This window comes from Scardinius erythrophthalmus (genome assembly GCF_964197995.2).
Source record: "Scardinius erythrophthalmus genome assembly, chromosome: 8".
In the NCBI taxonomy this organism is placed as follows: Eukaryota; Metazoa; Chordata; class Actinopteri; order Cypriniformes; family Leuciscidae; genus Scardinius; species Scardinius erythrophthalmus.
In genome coordinates this window covers 46,629,449-46,654,088 of record NC_138228.1, presented here as the reverse complement: position 1 = coordinate 46,654,088, position 24,640 = coordinate 46,629,449, and the positions used below count along the sequence as shown (strand labels likewise).

Genomic DNA, 24,640 nt, shown 5'->3' with positions numbered 1-24,640 from the left:
CTCCTGATCCGACGTTGTGAACGGTGGAGGGCAGAAGGCAATACCCATCAGGGGCCAAACATGAAGGTTCCACAGGAGTATCATCCCCGGTGCTTGAGACAGAAGGTCCCTCCTCTCCGGTATTGTCCAGGGCGAGCCGTCGAGGAGAGATATTATCTCTGAGAACCATAATTTGTTCAGCCAATGCGGCACTATCAGTAAGAGGCAAGACCCCTTTTGGTGAACTCTGGCTAGAACTCCCAGGAGCAGAGAAACTGGAGGAAACGCTTACAGGCGCATTTTGGGCCATGTGTGTGCCATTGCGTCCACACCCTGGGTGACTGGGTGAATCAGAGAGAAGTACAGGGGACATTGTGCTGTCTGTTGGGAGGCGAAGAGGTCCACCTCTGCTTCGTAAAATCTTGACCAGATCTGTTTCACTACCTCGGGGTGGAGTTTCCACTCTCCGGTCGGTAGTTTCTGTCTGGACAGTAAATCTGCTCCCACATTCAGGTGTCCAGGAATGTACACGGCTCTGAATGACAGGAACTTGTCCTGAGCCCAGAGAAAGATCTGCCTCGCTATCTTGTTCAGGTTGCGCGAACGCAGACCTCCCTGGTGATTTATATAAGAGACTGCTGCTGTGTTGTCCACTTGCACTAGGACATGACAGCCTCTCAACTGATGGAGGAAGTATTTCAGGGCCAGAAATTCAGCCATCAATTCGAGGCAGTTGATGTGCCAATCGAGCTGATGACCCTCCCATTCCCCTTGGGCTGGATGACCACTTAAGACCGCTCCCCAGGCCAATAGGGAGGTGTCTGTCATTAGCAGTCTGTGACGACAAGGCGCACCTAGAGTGTGACCCAAGGGGAGGAAACAGGGTCTGAGCCACATAGAGAGGGTATGAAGCCAGCGGTGCGTAACCCTTATTTTCCTTCGGGGATTGGCCCTTGGATGAAATCCTCTGGCTTTGAGCCACAACTGTGATGGTCTCATGTGCAACAGGCCCAAAGGGATCACCATGGATGCTGAAGCCATGAGATCTTGGCCTAGCCTGACTTTGCTCAGGGTAGTGTTGTCACGATACTAGAATTTCTAACTTCGATACGATACCTTAAAAAATATCGATATTCGATACCATTTTCGACACCATGGAGAAAAAAACTGCCACAATATTAAGGGGGTATTTTTTTTATTTAAAGCTGAATATAACAAGTCTAGAACATGACACTGAGGTATATTTTACAAAAATGTCCTGAGTTCTATCTGTTAATATTTTTTCATTGGACCAGAGCTAACATGAGCCGTTGTATTTTTATTACCTACTGTTAGATTAAAATATACTGTAACAAATGCATTGTTTATCGGTCATAAATGCTGGTTAATACATTAACGTTATTTGATGAACAGATTTAAACACAAACGTGCGTGCATCACACGCAAAAACAATGCTCACTGGATCGACATGATCTAAGTGTAACCCTGTGAATATTTGTACACTCTTATTTTAATTTGGTGTATTTTTTTATATTATTTTTATAATACATGGGAATTTGGATATTGTCATGTCAAGGTAGTCTGAGGTATTTCAAATGTTAACCAATGAGTTGTTCCATTTGAGTTTTTGGTGTGTTCACTATCAGCCAATGAGAATGGGGAAGGGGGAGGAGAGAGGCACACGAAGGTGGGAAGCGAAAAAGGACACAGAGAGAGAGCGCGCTGTTTGACCGAAGAGAGTTAACTTAAATATATTCTGTTAAAGTATATAAAGCGACAGTGTTTGTGTCCTTAGATCACATTCAGATATATTAATATGTGTTGTGACAACGGGAACGGTTTCTTTGTGTTTAACGACTAAATGTGTTAAGTCTGCTCTGATCATCCTAGCAGCCGTCATTTTGTGTTTCGCTGGAAAGGACTATAGTGTTCTCTTTATTATTTCTCGGGATTCAAGGACCAAGAAGAGTGAAACAGCATCGGGGTATTTTCAGGCGGTTCTATGCCGAAAATAGACCTTGCAACTTGTTGAAGGAGAGAGAACGTCAGCTTTCGTGCGTCTGATTCGTCGGCCATTTTCTGGTGTGTGACGCATCACTTATTTCAGCGTTGGACTGTTTGCCTGTTCCTCTTGAGGAGACGAGGACACAAGCTTCACGTAACCACTTCTCTGTGCAGCTGGAGAGTTTCACTGTAACAGAGTGGAGTATCTGAGTGAGTAACTGAGTGAGTAACCAGTTTGTCTATGCACGTTGAAAACTGCGTCATCTATTCGCGACTGACATTAAGTGCACCACCGAATTTGGGCCCCAACGAAATCCAAGCGCTTGGTTAATGAACAGTTAAACATGTAAAGTGTGATATGTGATTTAAGTTACAGTTTTGATTTCATAAAGTATACAACTGTAACTAATAACTGGTATTATCCACCTGAGATTGTTTTTTTTTCCCCCTTTTTGCTCTGTTCATTCTGTAATTTACTGACATTATAACAAAAGTGGTTTCATTTTATTTCTTCTAAAAAGAAGAGGATTTTTTTATTTTCATTTTTGACGTTTAAGGTGTTTTTTGTTTTGAGGTAAAATAAATACGTTTTTTTTTATATTTGTTACTATTGTTGTATTTGTTTCATAGCTCAATTTGATTACAGTATTGTTGTAGGAAGAAAACAGCCCTTAACAAATAGTTAAGTAGCAATTTATTTAATCAAGGGTAATGTGAATACATATTTGTGTAGGCCTATAGTTTAAGCTACAGTTTTGGAGGCACCGTGACAAATTATAGTTCCTGTAGAAATATCAGAGAAAATCCAGCCAACTCACCATCAATTGCTGGAGCCCAGGTCTTGCTGTTTTTTTTATGCGCCTTTAACAGTAGTGTTACATTTTTGGAGGCACCGCTGGGATCTTTTTTTTTTTGTTTGTTTCTCTGGATTAACTTTTATCTGCTGGGGTGTCGTGTATTTATTTTGTTTTATTTGTGTTGTAAAGCATTGTGAGACATGGATATTTCTAAGGCTGGCGAGTGGATTCGTCAAGCGCAAATAAAGCCATCTTGCTGTCTAATACTCAGTGATGTCCCAATAGATGTGAGGGATGAGACTATCGCAGATGTGCTTAATACAGTGAAGCTATTCGGCCGTACCAAGATCCATGGTAAACGGGGAGATCCTACAGGAACTAAGTTGTTTTTGTTGCTTGAAACCAGTAATGACATTGATCCAGATAATGTACCACCAGAGATAGGGATTCCTGATGAAGTGGGGCCATGGAGGGTACATGTACCTGAAAAAATGGTGACAGATCCTTCTGTGGGAGATGCTGTTTTTCAGGATAAGTTGTTGTCCTTGTTGCAGCAGGAAGGAAAGTCACTGGAGGATGTGAAGGCTATGTTGGAACAAGGTCAGTCCTCTGATGCAAAAGTTAATCTTGATTTGGTGAATGCTATTGATCGCCTTGTGGAAAAGTGCATCCATATGCCCAGTGATACTGTGGGTTATAGGAGATTAAGAGTATTTTCAGATGTGAAACCTGTACCTGCTGGGGAGGAAGAATATGACCCCTGGATGGAGCAGGCTGTTCAAATGATCAGTGAGTGGCAGTGTGCTGATTCTGTGAAAAGGCAGCGTATTGTTGAGAGTTTGCGGGGACCCGCTTCAGACATAGTCCGGTTTCTGAAGGTTAGTAATCCAGCTGCTACAGCTACTGATTATTTGGTTGCTCTGGAAACAGCCTATGGAACTACTGAAAGTAATTCCGATCTTCTTGCTAAGTTCAGGAGCACTTACCAAGGGGAAAGTGAGAAGCTTTCTGATTTTCTCTATAGGCTAGACAAGCTCCTTCATCGCATGCTTGTAAAAGGAGGAGTTGTAGCCGCTGATTTGGATCGCATGCGCATGGAGCAAGGGGTTAAGGGAGCTCGTACTACTGATATGGTAGCACTACGACTAAGAATGACCCACACTTTGCGCGATCCTCCTAGTTTCTCGAAATTGTTACGGGAAGTAAGGGAAGAAGAGGATTGGATCAGGGCTAGAGATGGTGGAAAAGTAGTGGTTGCTGCTGCCTCGGTTCCACAGGCTTCTTTGGTGTCTGAATTGAGCAGTATAAAGCAAGAGGTGAGTGCGCTTACAACTCAGATGTCCCAGCTGTTGAAAGCAGCTGCAGCTGCACCTGACCCTGTTCCTGAGCATTCTTCCAAGGCAACTGGCCCTGTGTGTCAAGTGGCGGATGCAAGTGCTACAGAAGTCTCCGGCAAGAGGAGCACATCCAAGTTTACTCGGTCTGGAGTTTTCTGTTACAAGTGTGGTGAGGATGGCCACACAAAGAGAGAGTGTCGGGGAACTGAAAACCTGAGGAAAGTAAATCAAAAATTGATCAGTCAGAGCAGGTTCTCGGGAAACTTCTAGGGAGCTCCGTGGAGGAACGGCACAGGACTCCTTTTCCATCCCGTTCCACTTTTTGTTCTGGAGTAGAAATCAATTGTTCTTCTGGAATTCCATCTGGTTTGATTGGTCCAACTTCTGAAGTACCTGTCCAAATTGAAGGAGTGTATGCAAAAGCTTTACTTGATAGTGGCTCTCAAGTCACTATCCTTTATCGAAGCTTTTATGATGTGTACTTAAAACACTTACCACTGTTGCCAGTGGAAAATCTTGAAATATGGGGTTTGAGTTCACACAAATACCCATACGACGGCTATCTTCCCATTAAGCTTGAATTCACTGAAAATGTGGTAGGACTACCACAAGCTTTTGATACTCTTGCACTTGTTTGCCCAGATTCTCAGCCAGAGAAGAGAATTGCCATTCTGGTGGGAACTAACACAAATAGAGTGAGACGATTGTTTGAGGCTTGTAAACAGAAGCTTGGTGTTCACTTTTTGCATACCTTGTCCATACATCCTGTAGTTCGAGAAGTCTATGAGAGCATTCAGAAGTCCGATGGCTCACCTGATGATTGTGAGAGGCATGGTACTGTCTGGTTTACACAACATAAACCGGTTGTTGTAGGGCCCGGAGAGTCATGTCAAATTCAGGGTAAACCAAATTTTTTTTCTAAATCTACAGATGTGCATGTCCTGATAGACCAGCCGGAGGACACTAGTGTTTCAGATGATTTGCTAGTGAGACCTGAAGTGCAGTCTGTGTCTGTGGTATCTAATCGCATCATGACTGTTACCGTGAGGAATATGTCCACTAAAGATGTGCATCTGAAACGTGGCACACCAATTGCTCATCTTTATCCTGTCGATATTGTACCTCAGCCCGCATTAGCCGAAAGTCAGTTGTCCAATACGCTAACTCCTGCCTCATTTGACTTTGGGAATTCGCCTATACCTGAGGGCGCAAAGCAGCAGTTGTGTGACAAATTGATGGAAAGGCGTGATGTATTTTCTTGTCACGAATGGGATGTTGGGCGTTCAAAGAATACTAAGCATGAAATACGGCTTACTGATCCAACTCCTTTTCGTGAACGTTCTCGCCGTTTGCCTCCTGCTGATTTGCAAGATGTGCGAAACCATCTGATGGAATTGCAGAAATGTGGTATCATCTCTGAATCCAGAAGCCCTTATGCCTCTCCTATCGTGGTAGTGCGTAAGAAATCAGGCAAAGTGCGAATGTGTGTTGACTACAGGACATTGAACAGACGAACTATACCTGATCAATACACAGTCCCTAGGGTTGAAGATGCACTCCATAGTTTGGCCGGAAGCAAATGGTTCAGTGTACTTGATTTGCGAAGTGGGTATTATCAGATTCCCATGGAGGAAGCTGATAAAGAAAAGACTGCGTTTATTTGCCCACTAGGATTTTATCAGTTTGAGTGCATGCCTCAGGGGATTAGTGGGGCCCCTGCAACCTTTCAGAGAGTTATGGAGAAGACAGTGGGCGACATGAATTTTCTGGAAGTGTTGGTTTATCTGGACGACTTGATTGTTTTTGGCAGAACCCTTGAAGAGCACAATCAACATTTGCTCAAAGTTCTGGATCGGCTTACAGAGGAGGGTTTAAAGTTGTCTCTGGACAAATGCCAGTTTTGCAGGACTTCTGTGACTTATGTTGGGCACATAGTGTCACAAGATGGAATCGCCACTGATCCGTCTAAGGTGGAAGCAGTTGTGAATTGGCCCAGACCGCAGACAGTTACCCAATTGAGATCTTTTCTGGGTTTTTGTGGCTACTATCGACGGTTTGTGAAAGGGTACTCTAGTTTGTGCAGACCCCTCAACCAGTTGCTTAAGGGTTATCCACAAAAACGCCAGGGAAAGGAGAACCTCAAGAAGCCTGCTACTGATGGGTTCTTCAGGGCCTCAGATCCATTTGGTTCTCGATGGGATGACAGTTGTGAGATTGCTTTTCAGGATCTGAAACTCCGTTTGACGCAAGCCCTGGTGTTAGCGTTTGCTGACCCTGAACTACCTTATGAGTTACATGTTGACGCCAGTATGGATGGACTGGGTGGCGTGCTCTATCAACCACATCCTGAAGGATTGCGCCCAGTGGCATTCATTAGTAGAAGTCTTTCTACCTCTGAAAGGAATTACCCAGCACATAAGCTGGAATTCTTGGCTTTGAAGTGGGCGGTAGTTGACAAGCTGCACGACTATCTTTATGGAGTAACTTTCGAAGTCAGAACGGACAACAATCCCCTGACTTACATTCTGACTTCGGCTAAGTTAGACGCTACAGGTCACAGATGGCTAGCAGCTCTGTCAACTTACCAGTTCAGCTTGAAGTACAGACGGGGATTGATAAACATCGATGCAGACTTTCTGTCGAGACGGCCTCATGTCAGTCCTGGAGCTGAAGAAACATGGGAGGTAGTTCCAGCTTCCGGAGTACGTACTCTCTGCCAATCTGTGGAAGCAAAGGATCAAGTGCAAGGTGCCATTGAGTCAGCTGTAGTACGTCAGCAAAGTGCTTACTTACCCGAGTTGTGTCGTCCTGAGAGTGAAGTGTTTCGAGCTGCTGGAAAAGTTGTTTCCTTTACTCAGGAAGAGCCGAGGAATTCGAACTTCAGTGAGTTGAGGGAGGCTCAGGGGAATGACCCTTGCCTGAGCAAAGTAAGGCTAGCAGTTAGTCAGAAGCAATTATCTGGAAGTGTTCAATTTGACCATGTTGACCTCAAGGCATTGAAAAAAAAATGGAAAAGTCTGGAAGTGGATCAAGGTTTGCTATGCCGGGTGGTCGAGAGGAAAAATAATCAAAGGTACAGGCAGTTTGTGCTTCCCACTGCTCTCCGAAGTTCTGTTTTGGAGTCTTTGCACGACAAAAATGGACATTTAGGTTTTGAGAAAACGTATGCGCTCGTGAGAGACCGTTTTTTTCTGGCCTAGGATGAAAGAAGAAGTGGAAGCATACTGTAAAAATTGTGATCGCTGTATCATGAGGAAGACTTTGCCTCAAAGAAGTGCACCTATGTCACATATGCATAGTTCTGGTCCGCTGGATTTAGTCTGTATTGATTTTCTAACAATTGAGCCAGACACACGAAATGTTAGTAATGTGTTGGTCATTACCGATCATTTTACTCGGTATGCCCAGGCTTTTCCTTGCAAAGACCAGAAAGCTTTGACGGTTGCGAGAACCTTGTGGGAGAAGTATTTTGTTCACTATGGCCTGCCAAATAGAATACACTCTGATCAGGGGCGGGATTTCGAGAGCCATTTGATCAAGGAGATGTTGGCTATGTTGGGGGTAAAGAAATCCCGCACTTCTCCATACCATCCACAAGGGGATCCACAACCAGAGAGGTTTAACAGGACACTTCTCAATATGCTTAGCACGTTGAATGTACAACAAAAATCAAGGTGGAGCCAGCATATTGCCCAGTTAGTTCATTCATACAATTCTACCCAAAATGATGCGACCGGGTATACGCCATACTTCCTCATGTTTGGAAGAGAGCCTAAGTTACCGGTGGATGTGTGTCTCGGAGTTCGGTCTGATGAAGATTCGCCAGTTTCCTATGGGAAATATGTAGAGAGAATGAGGCAACAATTAAAGGAAGCATATGAGTTGGCAACGACTGCATCTGCACGTGCAAACCAAGAAAACAAACTGAGGTATGATAAGAAAGTGCGTCCTCAGAATCTGAAGCCTGGAGACAGGGTGCTTATTCAGAACCTTGGGTTAAAAGGAAAGCACAAACTTGCAGATCGGTGGCATTCCATGCCGTATGTGGTAGAGAGTCAGTTGTCTAACTTGCCTGTCTATAAGTTGGTTCCAGTGAGTGGCAATGGGCCTAAAAAGGTACTACATAGAAACCATATCTTGCCCTTGAAATCAGAAGTGAAAGTGAGTTTTGAAAGTGAAAGCCTGACCCCTTTACCTGTTCGTAAGACCAGAAAGACAAGTGAGAATGAAAAGTCCATGTCTGAGCCTGTTAACCTTGTGCAGAGAGATTTTTCATCATCTGATTCAGAGTCAGAATATGATTATGAGCCCCTTATGTGCTTTGATTCTAACTCTCTGGAGGTTGAACATAAGGGTCAGGACCAGCAAGATAAGGGTGCTGTTGTGCCTGATGTCTGTGATTTCCCCAGATTGGAGGAGGTGGGTCAACTGTTGGGAGATCAAGTTGAGACTTTAGATGATGGAAATGTTGACACAGAAATAGTAGGTGGTGAAGGTACAAGGGAACAGCAGCTTGAGCATACTGATAACCTACCTGAGTTCATTGATCCTGTGACTTCAATGGTAGAACCGTCTAATGTGCTTAATAATTCTCAAGTGAGGAGATCTGAGAGGCAAAGAAAACCCCCTGAGAGGTTTACTTATCCTGAGCTGGGAAGACCTGTTAAAGAGAAAATGGTTGCTTCTCATTTCTGTGGGGTTGCTGGTCATGGAACTAAGTCTTTATGTTTTTGTGAACATGGTCAAAACAAACATGTGTGGTGGTGTAATTCTCAAGCATTGTGTAATATGTGCATGAGAAACTCAACGGCTTTTCCTTGCACAGTCCCAAGAGTGTAAACCTAGAATTACTAATTTTAATGCAAGGTTTGAGAATATTTTATTTATTTATTTTTCTTTCCCTCGTTGTGTGTTCCTCTTAAGTCCAGACATGGGGGCATGCTGGAATTTGGTGGGGGGAGGATGTAACCCTGTGAATATTTGTACACTCTTATTTTAATTTGGTGTATTTTTTTATATTATTTTTATAATACATGGGAATTTGGATATTGTCATGTCAAGGTAGTCTGAGGTATTTCAAATGTTAACCAATGAGTTGTTCCATTTGAGTTTTTGGTGTGTTCACTATCAGCCAATGAGAATGGGGAAGGGGGAGGAGAGAGGCACGCGAAGGTGGGAAGCGAAAAAGGACACAGAGAGAGAGCGCGCTGTTTGACCGAAGAGAGTTAACTTAAATATATTCTGTTAAAGTATATAAAGCGACAGTGTTTGTGTCCTTAGATCACATTCAGATATATTAATATGTGTTGTGACAACGGGAACGGTTTCTTTGTGTTTAACGACTAAATGTGTTAAGTCTGCTCTGATCATCCTAGCAGCCGTCATTTTGTGTTTCGCTGGAAAGGACTATAGTGTTCTCTTTATTATTTCTCGGGATTCAAGGACCAAGAAGAGTGAAACAGCATCGGGGTATTTTCAGGCGGTTCTATGCCGAAAATAGACCTTGCAACTTGTTGAAGGAGAGAGAACGTCAGCTTTCGTGCGTCTGATTCGTCGGCCATTTTCTGGTGTGTGACGCATCGCTTATTTCAGCGTTGGACTGTTTGCCTGTTCCTCTTGAGGAGACGAGGACACAAGCTTCACGTAACCACTTCTCCGTGCAGCTGGAGAGTTTCGCTGTAACAGAGTGGAGTATCTGAGTGAGTAACTGAGTGAGTAACCAGTTTGTCTATGCATGTTGAAAACTGCGTCATCTATTCGCGACTGACATTAAGTGCACCACCGAATTTGGGCCCCAACGAAATCCAAGCGCTTGGTTAATGAACAGTTAAACATGTAAAGTGTGATATGTGATTTAAGTTACAGTTTTGATTTCATAAAGTATACAACTGTAACTAATAACTGGTATTATCCACCTGAGATTGTTTTTTTCCCCCCCTTTTTGCTCTGTTCATTCTGTAATTTACTGACATTATAACAAAAGTGGTTTCATTTTATTTCTTCTAAAAAGAAGAGGATTTTTTATTTTCATTTTTGACGTTTAAGGTGTTTTTTGTTTTGAGGTAAAATAAATACGTTTTTTTTTATATTTGTTACTATTGTTGTATTTGTTTCATAGCTCAATTTGATTACAGTATTGTTGTAGGAAGAAAACAGCCCTTAACAAATAGTTAAGTAGCAGTTTATTTAATCAAGGGTAATGTGAATACATATTTGTGTAGGCCTATAGTTTAAGCTACAGTTTTGGAGGCACCGTGACAAATTATAGTTCCTGTAGAAATATCAGAGAAAATCCAGCCAACTCACCATCAATTGCTGGAGCCCAGGTCTTGCTGTTTTTTTTATGCGCCTTTAACAGTAGTGTTACATAAGTCAAGTCACCTTTATTTATATAGTGCTTGACAAGATTGTGTGAAAGCACTTAACAGTATCAAATTGGAGGATAGAGTGTCAGTAATGTATAATAATAAGATTAAACATTCAATTTTCAGTTAAAGGCATTTCATTATTGAATTCAGAGATGTCATTGTCTAGCTCAGTTTAGTTTAATTATATCTGTGTAATCAAATTGATGAATTGATGAATTTAATCGCTAATGAAGGCAAATTGCAGAATTAAATCATATATTTTTTTAATAAAGTTAAATAGGCACAAGTTAATTTACATTTGACCACAGTTAAAATATTTACTTCTAAGATTCCTCAGTCAGATTATATTAACTTTAAGAATTACAGTGAAAAAACGAGACAACACACTCATAACAAGAATATTAGGCCATCTTGGTTAATGTTTCAGAAAAGTTAAAATGAGAACTTACAGGGGAGTTACAGTTACAGTTATAGGGGAATTCAGAAAGAAGTGACCCATTGATGCTGAGTAGCATACAGTTACATGCTGCTAAATGGTCCCCCTGGAGCTTGTTCGTTAAGTCTGTTTTCAGAATAAAAAAAAAAAATGAGTGATGGGATATTGATAGCCAGACAATCTTTTGGGTGCCCGCAGCCCGCTTGCAGTGTGAAGCGCGTGTCCACGCTATTCTCTGACATGCCCGCTCGCGGCGTGTTTTTAACGTGTTTTTAACGCTCGCGGTGCTCTTTATCAACCAAAGCCGGTCGCGAGGGCGCCGCACTCGCCATCTTTCCATACACTTCGCTTTTGCTATTTAACCAGAGCGAATGAGACGAGTGCGGTCACGTGTGGTGTTTGTCAACGCGCCTTTGGAGAGAAGTGAAAGTGACAGCTCGGCTAGTATGGGAGTATCGATACTTCGGGACATTAGTATTGGTACCGTTCAGATATTTCAGTATCGATATTTATCGAAATATCGATATTTTTGACAACACTAGTTCAGGGTATGCTGAATGGTCTCGATTCGAGCGGGAGACAGTTGTGCCAGCATCATGATCGAATCCCATACGATCCCCAAGCAAGTCGTTCTCAGGAGAGAGAACGTTTTTCTTGGCGTTAAGTCTCAACCCCAGAGAAACTAGATGAGGTAACACGACATTTCTGTGTTGAAGTGCCAGCTCTTGCGATTGTGCTAGTATTAGCCAGTCGTCTATGTAATTCTAAATGTGAATGCCCTGGAGTCGCAATGGAGTATGTGTATGTGCGGGGTGACAAGGCTAGGCCGAACGGAAGAACCAGAAATTGGAACACTTCGCCCCTGAAAGCGAACCTCAGGAACTTCCTGTGTTGTGGCAATATTTATATATGAAAGTATCAAGAGTCCTTGAGATCGATCGTGACAAACCGATCGTGATGTTGAATTTGCAACACGATCGTCTTGACGGTTAACATCTTGAACTTGAGCGCTTTGACTGTAAGGTTTAAGCCTCGAAGATCTAAGATAGGACGCAACCCCTCATCCTTTTTGGGAACCAGGAAGTATCTGCTGTATTAGCCTGACTCTCTCTCTCTGGAAGAGGAACATGTTCTATGGCTTCTCTGACCAGAAGAGATTGTAGCTCTTGTGACAGTACATGCGCCAGCTCTGGCTTCACGGAAGTGGAGACCACGTCGTTGAAACGTGGAGGATGGCGAATAAATTGGATTCTGTATCCTATTTCTACTGTGCTTAGCACCCACGCAGAAATGCCTGGCAGAAGTTTCCAGGCTGCCAGACTCTCTGAAATGTTTTGATACTTCCCATTGAGGGGATGTTGGATGGTACAGAGATTTCGTGGGGATATCGGGAAGGGGTGAGAAGATGTTTTGTGTGCCCCGTCCCGAGGGGGGCTATCCCTACAGAGCTGGGTGCAAGACCATCAGGTCTTCATCTTTTTTGAGATGATGGTCCTGAGGTCTTGCCTTGGAGGCTGCTGAGTGTGATGAGCCGGTCCCCAATCTTTACGAGGGGGAGCGCGCCTCGCCACACTCTGCTTTTGTGCCTCTCTTCTTGAAGGACCAGGGAGGGACTGGTTAGCCGACGACCCCTCCCCCTGAGTGCAGCGAGGAAGAAATTGCACGAAAGCTTACTCGTGTTTTTTCACCTCCCAAAACCTGATGACAACCATGTTAACCAAGTCGCTAAACAGGCTGGAAGGTGAGACCACAGGTTTAGCCACAGGTGCCTCTACGTGCTAACTAGTGATCGACCGATGTGTCGGTTTACCGATATTTTTCCCGATATTTAAGCATTTTCCCATAATCGGGTATCGGTTTTGTAATATCGGATTCGCCGATAAACAGCGCCATCTTGTGGCCGTTTTGAGAATTCCGCCATTGCAGCCGCGTCTGAGGAGATCAGTCAACAACAACTCTGTGCACATGTAAAGTATATGTTCTGCTTGCTTTGCTTTAATTATTCAACTTTATTTAACATAACAGACATGCAGAAATGAGATTTAAGACATAAATGCCTGATATAGTTTATTTATGCAGCTTGGTTCTAAAAAATTGAGACGAACTCATGGAGTCACGTAGCGTAATCCGTTATGTCCTGCCCCAATAAAGACGTAACTTTACATGAATTAAATAAAACAGACATGAATGAGTGCATGTTGAAAATAAAAGCGCTGAATTTAATTCTCTATCTGTTGTATTTGATCACCAACATTAGTCTAGAAAAAAAAGTTTGTTCATATTGCTGAGCACTCACTGGGTTGATGATCAGGAATGCTCAAGCACGGCCACTGAATGAAACTTTTGACAAGATTATCTCGTTTAAACACCCTCAATTATATTATCATTTACTACATAACCATTATTTTGCTAATACACATCTGAATAAATACCGCTCTGTGGAAATTAATTATTTATTATCTCCACGTGCGATCGCGGTTGAGTAAGTTATAGTTCTGTGTAAATGCATAGATAAACAGCACTTTGTCAGAAAGCATTTCATGATCTAGACCGACAAAAACATTATTAATAATTAATAACATACTAGTTGGAAAATGCAAATATGCTGTTTTGTTTGTTACTTTCCTGACAATGTTATATTCCAGCTAATATTATTCAGTGAATTAATATTACCCAGTGAATTATTCCTCACTCTTTAAACATATTAAACGGCACATAAACCTTCTAAAACTGTTTAAAATGAATTACATTTCTGCAAAGAAAATTATTTTCTCCATATGAAAATATTAGACTTTTAACATTTATTTTGCCTATTGTTAACATTGTTGCTGCTGATGTTTTCTACACTACAACCTAGTTCTGCTTAACTGGGAGTATTAAGTTACACTACTAAAATAGCTATGCAAAAAAAATTTCAGGTAATTTAGATTTTTTTCCCCCCAATATGTTAGAATATTTTTTGTGCTTTATTTTTTTTACCTCATCAAAGCTTTTATTTTTAAACAAAGACACTCAGTAACAGTGCACTTTATTTTTTGGACTCAGACCCCTCTATTTATTTGTGTATAAATATAAAAGGGGTTTTTTTGTATGCAAGGAGGGAGTGATTGTTATAAATAAAATGGTTTGTTCAGTTCATTTGTGTTGTAATAATTGTGTCAAAAACAGAAGTATAAGTAAGGGTTAATGCCCGACGAGGTGTCCATTATCAGGTTTTAATGGACGACGGCGAGGCGTGAACCGTCCGACGCGCAGCGGAGGTTTATACCATGGTTACTTACGAAAGAAAGAAATATTTAATCAATTAATAATACTTTAATGTGTTTTAGAATAAAAATCGTGAGGGTTTTTATTTATTAAGTCGAGCGCACTATTTAATATCTCCCGTATACAGGCGTTGCCAAGCAACGTGGCCACAGCGACCCGACCGAAGCAGTTGATCAGTGAGTTTGAGCCAGCGCAATCATTTAGAACTGTCATCAGGCAAATTGACGGGACGCCATTCCTAGGTGTCCATTATCACTTTTTAACGGACACCCTGCAGCCAATCAGAATCGAGTATTCACCCAGACCATGGTATAACAGTAAATAAATATCGTTTCTGCATATCAGTTATTGGGAACATAAACATGCAAATAATCGGTATTGGTTATAAAAAATCAATATCGGTCGATCACTAGTGCTAACCAAAGCAGACAAAGAACGGCCGATAGCATGGCCCGTTTGCTTGGTCACACGGAGAGACAGATCCGTGGACAGATCCAGGAAAGAGAGAGAAAGAGAGAATTGAACAGCTTGTGAAGCACACAGCACAGAATGGTCTGAAGACAAAAGACCTGTTGATGCAGCTGTGGCTCATCTATTTATAGCCTTGCGGCACGTGCACGTTCCGATGACGTCACAGCCCGAGGCTATAAAAGTTCCGGGTAAATTTCATTGACGTGTTGCACACATATTCACAGCTGGTCACGTTAAAGACGTTCCCAATGCGCTGATCAGCGCAGCATCGATTGTAGCGAAGGGAACTTGTAGGTAGAAATAAAAAATATATACATATATATATATATATATATATATACATACATATATATACATATATATACAGTACTGTGCAAAAGTCTTAGGCATGTTAATATATATATATATATATCAGGGATGGACAGCTTCGGTCCTGGAGGGCCAATGTCCTACAGAGTTTAGCTCCAACCCTAATCAAACACACCTGAACAAGCTAACAAAGGTCCTTAGGATTACTAGAAAGTTACAGGCAGGTGATTTTTTCAGGGTTGGAGCTAAACTCTGTAGGACAGTGGCCCTCCAGGACCGAAGTTGCCCATCCTTGATATATATACACTCTCCTAAAGGATTATTAGGAACACCATACTAATACTGTGTTTGACCCCCTTTCGCCTTCAGAACTGCCTTAATTCTATGTGGTATTGATTCAACAAGGTGCTGAAAGCATTCTTTAGAAATGTTGGCCCATATTGATAGGATAGCATCTTGCAGTTGATGGAGATTTGTGGGATGCACATCCAGAGCACGAAGCTCCCGTTCCACCACATCCCAAAGATGCTCTATTGGGTTGAGATCTGGTGACTGTGGGGGCCATTTTAGTACAGTGAACTCATTGTCATGTTCAAGAAATGATTCGAGCTTTGTGACATGGTGCATTATCCTGCTGGAAGTAGCCATCAGAGGATGGGTACATGGTGGTCATAAAGGGATGGACATGGTCAGAAACAATGCTCAGGTAGGCCGTGGCATTTAAACAATGCCCAATTGGCCCTAAGGGGCCTAAAGTGTGCCAAGAAAACATCCCCCACACCATTACACCACCACCACCAGCCTGCACAGTGGTAACAAGGCATGATGTATCCATGTTCTCATTCTGTTTACGCCAAATTCTGACTCTACCATCTGAATGTATCAACAGAAATTGAGACTCATTAGACCAGGCAACATTTTTCCAGTCTTCAACTGTCTAATTTTGGTGAGCTTGTGCAAATAGCCTCTTTTTCCTATTTGTAGTGGAGATGAGTGGTACCCGGTGGGGTCTTCTGCTGTTGTAGCCCATCCGCCTCAAGGTTGTGTGTGTTGTGGCTTCACAAATGCTTTGCTGCATACCTCGGTTGTAACGAGTGGTTATTTCAGTCAAAGTTGCTCTTCTATCAGCTTGAATCAGTCGACCCATTCTCCTCTGACCTCTAGCCTCAACAAGGCATTTTCGCCCACAGGACTGCCGCATACTGGATGTTTTTCCCTTTTCACACCATTCTTTGTAAACCCTAGAAATGGTTGTGCGTGAAAATCCCAGTAACTGAGCAGATTGTGAAATACTCAGACCGGCCCGTCTGGCACCAACAACCATGCCACGCTCAAAATTGCTTAAATCACCTTTCTTTCCCATTCTGACATTCAGTTTGGAGTTCAGGAGATTGTCTTGACCAGGGCCACACCCCTAAATGCATTGAAGCAACTGCCATGTGATTGGTTAATTAGATAATTGCATTAATGAGAAATTGAACAGGTGTTCCTAATAATCCTTTAGGTGAGTGTATATATATATATATATATATATATAATTACATTCACATTTCTTCACATACTTCACATTTAGTCCATTCATTCCTGACAATTATGCCACGTTTTCATCAACATCGCATTGAATCTTTTCCCTTGCAATGCACCAAAGGAAATGCCTCCATTCTGTATTGTCTCACTTTACAGAGGATGAATCCGGCTTCATCCACTTAAATTAATCTGTGATGTGCCCCTTCAGCCTCAAACCATATCAACAATGGCAGACTCCTGTTCAACACTAAAGATCTTTCCTCTGCCACCAGTGTGTGGTAGTGTGTGAATTCTATAAAGTAAAAGCAAAAAGCATTTCAAAATAGACATTATGACAGTCACATAAATGGGATTGATGAAACGTCTGCATTACTGTAGACACAGTTTGTTCTGTTAAAAGGGCAACAGTAAAGCTGAAATACACAGTGGTATACAGTAACATTGTGACTTACCTGTTCTAATTCCAAAAAAAGCCTTTCAATGGATGCCACAGTGCTCCGACTCAGAATGGGCTGGAACCTTTGTCCAGCCTCTCTAAAGGACAAGCCATGACTAATAACATGGTCAATAATTGTTGCTCAAATTGAATTTTAAACTTGAGCTCTAGTTTGTTTGTTTTTGCTTGCTGCGGCTCCTTCACCACGCATGCAAACTCCTCTTCCTCTGACTCCTCTTCCTCTTCCTCATCTTCCTATGACTCATCGTCCTCGGACTCATCTTCCTATGACTCATCTTCCTCTGACTTCTCTTCCTCGGACTCATCTTCCTCTGACTCATCTTCCTCGGACTCATCTTCCTCGGACTCCTCTTCCTCGGACTCCTCTTCTTCGGACTCATCTCCCTCAGACTTCTCTTCCTTGGACTTCTCTTCCTCGGACTCCTCTTCCTCAGACTCATCTCCCTCGGACTTCTCTTCCTCGGACTCATCTCCGTCGGACTCATCTTCCTCGGACTCATCTCCCTCGGACTCCTCTTCCTCTGACTCATCTTCCTCTGACTCATCTTCCTCGGACTCCTCTTCCTCGGACTCCTCTTCCTCGGACTTATCTTCCTCTGACTCATCTTCCTCTGACTCCTCTTCCTCGGACTTATATTCCTCTGACTCATCTTCCTCGGACTCCTCTTTCTCGGACTAATCTCCCTCGGACTTCTCTTCCTTGGACTTCTCTTCCTTGGACTTCTCTTCCTCGGACTCATCTCCCTCGGACTTCTCTTCCTTGGACTTCTCTTCCTCGGACTCATCTTCCTTGGACTCCTCTTCCTCGGACTTCTCTTCCTCGGACTCCTCTTCCTCGGACTCCTCTTTCTCGGACTAATCTCCCTCGGACTTCTCTTCCTTGGACTTCTCTTCCTCGGACTCATCTTCCTTGGACTCCTCTTCCTCGGACTTCTCTTCCTCGGACTCTTCCTCGGACTCCTCTCCCTCTGACTTCTCTTCCTCGGACTCATCTCTCTCGGACTTCTCTTCCTCGGACTCCTCTTCCTCGGACTCATCTTCCTCGGACTTCTCTTCCTTGGACTTCTCTTCCTCGGACTCCTCTTCCTCGGACTCATCTTCCTCGGACTTCTCTTCCTTGGACTTCTCTTCCTCGGACTCCTCTTCCTCGGACTCATCTCCCTCGGACTTCTCTTCCTCAAACTCATCTCCCTCGGACTCCTCTTCCCCGGACTCATCTCCCTAGGACTCCTCTTTCTCGGACTAATCTCCCTCGGACTTCTCTTCCTTGGACTTCTCTTCCTTGGACTTCTCTTCCTCGGACTCATCTCCCTCGGACTCCTCTTCCTCTGACTCCTCGGACTCCTCTTCCTCAGACTCATCTCCCTCGGACTCCTCTTCCCTGGACTCATCTCCGTAGGACTCCTCTTTCTCGGACTAATCTCCCTCGGACTTCTCTTCCTTGGACTTCTCTTCCTCGGACTCATCTCTCTCGGACTTCTCTTCCTTGGACTTCTCTTCCTCGGACTCCTCTTCCTCGGACTCCTCTCCCTCTGACTTCTCTTCCTCTGACTCATCTTCCTCGGACTTCTCTTCCTCGGACTTCTCTTCCTTGGACTTCCCTTCCTCTGACTCCTCTTCCTCGGACTCCTCTTCATCGGACTCATCTCCCTCGGACTCCTCTTCCCCGGACTCATCTCCCTAGGACTCCTCTTCCTCGGACTCATCTCCCTCAGACTTCTCTTCCTCAAACTCATCTCCCTCAGACTCCTCTTCCTCGGACTCCTCTTCATCGGACTCATCTCCCTCGGACTCCTCTTCCCCGGACTCATCTCCCTAGGACTCCTCTTCCTCGGACTCATCTCCCTCAGACTTCTCTTCCTCAAACTCATCTCCCTCTGACTTCTCTTCCTCGGACTCATCTTCCTCGGACTTCTCTTCCTCAGACTCCTCTTTCTCGGACTCATCTCCCTCGGACTCCTCTACCTCGGACTCATCTTCCTCAGACTTCTCTTCCTCGGACTCCTCTTCCTCGGACTCATCTCCCTCGGACTTCTCTTCCTTGGACTTCTCTTCCTCGGACTCCTCTTCCTGGGACTCATCTCTCTCAGACTCCTCTTCCTCGGACTCCTCTTCCTCGGACTCATCTCCCTCGGACTCCTCTTCCTCGGACTCATCTCCCTCGGACTCCTCTTCCTCGGATTTCTCTTCCTCCGACTTCTCTTCCTCGGACTCCTCTTCCTCGGACTCCTCTTCCTCGGGCCCCTCTGCCATGGCCCCTTGCTCTCCTTCCATGCATTTGGTCTCTTTGATCCTTGCTTGCAAATATTATTCTCAGATAACAACCGGCTGGGTGTACATTATGTATAAAGGATAATGTACATCCAGCCGGTTGTTATCTCAGAATATATACACAATATATATATATATATATATATATATATATATATATATATATATATATATATATATATTAGGGGTGGGGGAAAAAATCGATACAGCATAGTATCGCAATATTTTCTGTGGCAATACTGTATCTATACACGGGCGCCAAGTATCGATCTTTTATTATTTAAATTGCACATGAGAATTTAACTTTGGTAGTAGAATGCTAAAAATCAATTGCTCATTCAGTCCACTAGATGGTGCTGTTTGTTTTCTGGTGAGGTCAGCGGGGGGACTGTCGGGTTGACTGTCAGCGTGCAGGAGGACGTAGATAAAATAAACATGGCCGCATCAGAGAAAGAAATTAGAAATGCACCGCCTGCGTTTAAATCAAGTGTATGGACTTACTTCGGATTTTTTAACAAGGAGGGGACAACTGAGATGGATATGAAACACGGGATTTGCAAGGAGTGTTGCCAGTAAGTTACTGTAAAAAACCCTTGAAAAGTCTAACAGTGTACGATAAAATGTTTTAGTAAATTCAACGACTAATTTTTTTCAGTGTAGGCTACATTACATCAATTGCAATTAAATGACAATTCATTGTTTGAAAACATTCCATTCATTTCGCACTTCTTTTGAAGCGGGGCCTATATTATTTCAGTAATAAATACTCTCTTTAAAAGTATGCTAAAGTGTACTTCGTTTCCCATTGGTACATACAGAGAAAAGACTTACATTGAGTCAAAAAATTGTGAAATTATATTTTCTCTATTTGCTATGCTGATAATTGTGGTTGTGTATATTAGAAAACAATGCAAAATAGGCTACTAATCTTTCCACAGAGGTCATGTTTTAAACCACATGGCAGACGCTTTAAACACCATGAGCGTCACACATACTTGAGTATGTACTAGGTGAAATGGCGCTGCTCATTCACTCAGACACGCAGAACAAGCAGAATATAGTTTTACAGTATAGCAGTTTTTTTCCGCAGTATATTAATAGACACACTCATAGGCCTATAGCGATTTGATTAATTGCACTGCTATATTTTAGATTTATTCATCTATCTATCAAATCGAGCATTTTACGTGATATCTGTTATATTGTAAATTTCCTCAGCAACACGGAAATAATATGGCCTTAAGTTATAAATGGTAAATTTACCATTTCTAAATTTATCTGCAGGGAGGGATGGTGTTCGCGAATATGGGAGAACATGTTCGACATATTTCCTCCTTTTTCAGCCACTCTTCGTCCATAATTCTGGACACAACTGGATATCCATCTTCGAGGAACATCCCGCGTTCGTTTTTCAGATAACCAAAGTATTCCCACACTGCAGATTTTAACTTTGTTTTCAGCGGGGGAAAAAGAGATTAGAATTCGCAGCCTCTGTCTCAGATATTTTCTCTGCTGCACATGTATGGGTGGAGTCTAAGCAGTCAAGTGAAAAGTTGTTGAGATCTGGTTTAATTTTTTTTCCAAAACCGTGGATTAGTAAATGTTTACGATATGATAATCGTACATGCCAATATCGTGATAAATCGCCATACTGGTATACCGTTACAACCCTACCCAACACTTATGGAAGTGTACTGAACTCATTAAATGACATTAAATTGTGAAAAATATTCAATAACTGTGTTGCTTCAGCTCATTTTAAAACAGTAAAACAACTCAAAAATGTGTGTCTTTGAGTCTGACTTCTTGTGTTGTGGTTATTATGTGCAAGAGTTAGAATCCCAGCCACAAGTGCATTTGTCCATTAAAGCCAAAAGCTTTATTAGAGACAACCATAAAATGTGTTTTCTTTCTTTTCCTTAGGGAAACGTGATGGAATATGACTAACTGAAGAGTGAATCAGAAGCAATCGCTTTTAAAATGAGGATTATACTGGTGATCTCTTTTTTGGTCACTTTGTTTTTCATGCTTGTTGTAAAAAATGTTTTTTTACCATTTTTTCAAAACCAACCCTTCTCCCACGAATCCACCATTCCGGCTCCGAAAGCATTTGACGATCAAGTGAAGATCGGTCCTGAAGCATTTGACGATCAAGTGAAGGGCGGTCCTGAAGCATTTGACGTTCAAGTGAAGGGCGGTCCAGAAGCATTTGACGATCAAGTGAAGGACGGTCCTGAAGCATTTGACAATCAAGTGAAGGACGGTCCTGAAGCATTTGACAATCAAGTGAAGGATGGTCCTAAAGCATGTGGCGTTCAAGTGAAGGACGGTCCTGGGATTAAAGTCAGGAACCTTCACACATATGTGACCGGCTCTTATATGGATCATCGTTTCAGAGAGAAAGAGATAAAGATGATTGCCATCGTTCTCCGTGATGAGAAGGTGACGTACAGGTGTGTGATGTGCTGTGAAGGGAGGAACGTGACTTCACCTGCCGAATACACAATTCACTCCGACCACTTTACTTATGAGTACGGCACTGCTACTATCACATGCCCAATCGATAGCTCGTGTTCGACACCGACACATGTTGCGTTAACAGCCAGTGAGATCTCGAACAGCATATCATCCTTCCAAACCATTAGAAACAGAGACGTTCCAGCAGTCTTCCCGTATTCTTTTACAGTCTGCATCTCTGTCATGTATGACTACAAGAATGTGCTGGGTTTAGTCCAGGCGATGGAGATGTTCAGACTGCTTGGTGCTCAAAGGGTGGTGATATATAAAACCAACTGTGATTCAGACACACAGAAGGTTCTGGACTACTATGTGAAAAGAGGTTTTGTGGAGATCATCCCATGGACGATTAAAAAGCACATCAATGTGTCTAGTGGCTGGAAGAAGGATTTATCACCCGGTCAGCTGCAATACTACGGGCAAATTCCTGCACTTAATGACTGTGTTTATCGTTACATGTACCAAAGTCACTATGTGGCTCTACAAGACATGGATGAGTTCATTCTGCCTCTCAATGTGAAGACCTGGACGGATCTGTTGCCTGAGCTAGAGAAAATGTACGGCACTAATGTGGGCTTTGAGTTTGAGAATAATATATTCCCTTGCACCGCAAAAGCTGATTATGAACAAAACAAATGGAAAAATGTATGGGGAACGAATATTTTAAAGTGTATAGAGCGAATTCCTAATAGTTACGACAATTACAAGATTATAGTGAGTCCTCGGCTAGTTCTGCAGGCTACTGTACATGGCCTGCTGGAATCTGTGAAACTTCGACCCTACACAGTAAGAGTGAAGAACTCCATCGCTCGCATGTACCACATGAAATTTTCATACCCAACAAACACAGACCTTGTAAGAGATGATCGTCTTAATGACTATGCCGAAGATCTTATACCTGCTGTTTCTAAAGTTCTGCAGGACTGTGGATTCATTAAGGACTAAATTATTGTTGTGAAGAACTTTCACTGGTTTCATGTCAGTAAATTAAAAAAAAATTGATTAATAAAGTATTTTAAAACAAAACAAAACAAATGAACAGATGCCGTCCGGAGAAACCTGAGTGGACAGTCTGCATGAGGTAAATTTTGCTTGTGAACTATCAAATGGATCGAAACTAAATTGGGCTTTACACATTCCTACACATTCCTACAAGTTACACGCTACTATTATACGGAATTCAAAAGCGGGATAAATGGCTATTTCTCTCAGACAAACAATTCCCTTTTTTAAAATAGCCAATAGCCACATTTGACAGCTTATGACAGCCACAGTCTAATAGATTCCCCTTTTAGATTTAAAGGGATAGTTCGGCCAAAAATGATATTAAACCCATGATTTACTCACCTTCAAGCCGTTCGAGATGCATATGTCAATCATTTTTCAGAGGAACACATTTTCAGTTATTTTAGAAAATGTCTTAGATCTTTCAGTGGTTATAATGTGAAGTTATGGGGTCCTCTCCTTTAAGAAGGCCTTCGTTTATCCCCCTGGAGCCGGATGGATTACTTTTGTGAAGGATGCATGCACATTTTTTGGGACTTGAAGGAGGTGGACCCCATAACTTCACATTATAACCACTGAAAGATCTAAGACATTTTCTAAAATAACTGAAAATGTGTTCGTCTGAAAAATGATTGACTTATGCATCTCGAACGGCTTGAGGGTGAGTAAATCATGGGTTTAATATCATTTTTGGGCGTACTATCCCTTTAATATGAAACTGTAACTAAAGCAAAGTAGCAAACATAATTATATGCATAGGATGTGTATTATGAAAAGTGTGTAATTTATGTTGGTACATGACACCAGTGTTACCTTGTCCACACGTCAGTGCTGTTTCTTATGCCGAGTCTCTCTAACCGTTTCTCCACCTTATCTCCTCCATATCGCTTTATATTACAGCATTCTGCAGAATCCAAAGGACCCGATACGTTTTCTGGTCTGCGCCGACTCGGTCATGTTTTTACAAGGGATATTTCTCAGAGTTGCTGCTTTATTTTTCATAATTACAACTTTATTTCTCACAATGAGAATTTGATTAAACTTTATTTTACAGTTACCTTTTTATATTTTACTCTGGCAGAAACAGATGGTTAATGTGCAGCAAGTTGGTAAATTGACAAATAATAAAAAATGCTGAAATTAAGATTTCCTGCTCTTTTATGAAATGCTGCAAATTGAATTGTGATGTGTAGTAAAGTATGATTGTAAATTATTTCTGTGATCAGTGAAATATAGTGCAATGAGCCTTTACTTGAACATTACACATGCACTTGTTAGTAGAACTAGTTTATAATGTTTTAATGTTATAATGACTACTCCAGAACAGTATCTGTTAGTGACACTGAATATACCCAGTAGGAAATCAATGCAACTGTGCATGATTAGTTGGTAAAATCTCAGCAGTCACACATACTGTATGGTTGACATAAAGATCAGCAAAGTTTACAAGACATTAGGCTGCTTTAGGCTTTTCTTTTCTCTCTTGGCAGTGAGTAGATTTGAAACTGAGATTACAGCTGTAAAACTAAAACAGTGATGAAACTGATCACTGAAACAGAAACGGATCTTTCTGAGCAGCAAGCACTGTAAAAAGTTTAACTATTATTTACTCAATTTTATTGGTGAAACATTTTTACACTCAAAAAAATTGAGTAAATTTTAAAGCTGTGAAATCAATGAAATATACTGTATGAATTGAGTAAATGCAAGTAAAAAAATTAAGTAAATCTGAGTAACTGCATCTGGTACATTAACAAATAAAATTGAGTAGAAATAATTTAACATTTAAACATTAAAAAAACAATATTTATGAGTAATATTAACTGTTTTTATTAATGAGTAATATTAACTTTTTTATTTTCTCTAAACCTTTGTAAAATAGTACTCCAGACAAC

At 42.0% G+C, this 24,640-nt stretch overlaps 1 protein-coding gene across 2 annotated transcripts in view; it reads left to right on the top strand.

Moving 5' to 3' along the window:
- LOC308694328 (uncharacterized protein) overlaps positions 1 to 23,889 on the top strand; it is a 35,539-nt gene extending 11,650 nt beyond the window's left edge. Inside the window, exons 2-3 of one of the 2 annotated variants that reach the window (XR_014030582.1) lie at positions 21,147 to 22,821; positions 23,646 to 23,889. Coding sequence is in view for 1 of the 2 variants with exons in the window: in XM_081371826.1 (XP_081227952.1) it covers positions 21,204 to 22,685 (1,482 nt within the window). In the remaining variant the exon portion in view is untranslated. Of the gene's footprint in view, positions 1 to 21,146 lie in introns of both variants that reach the window. The other variant, XM_081371826.1, reaches the window with a different exon arrangement.
- The last annotated feature ends 751 nt before the right edge of the window (positions 23,890 to 24,640 follow it).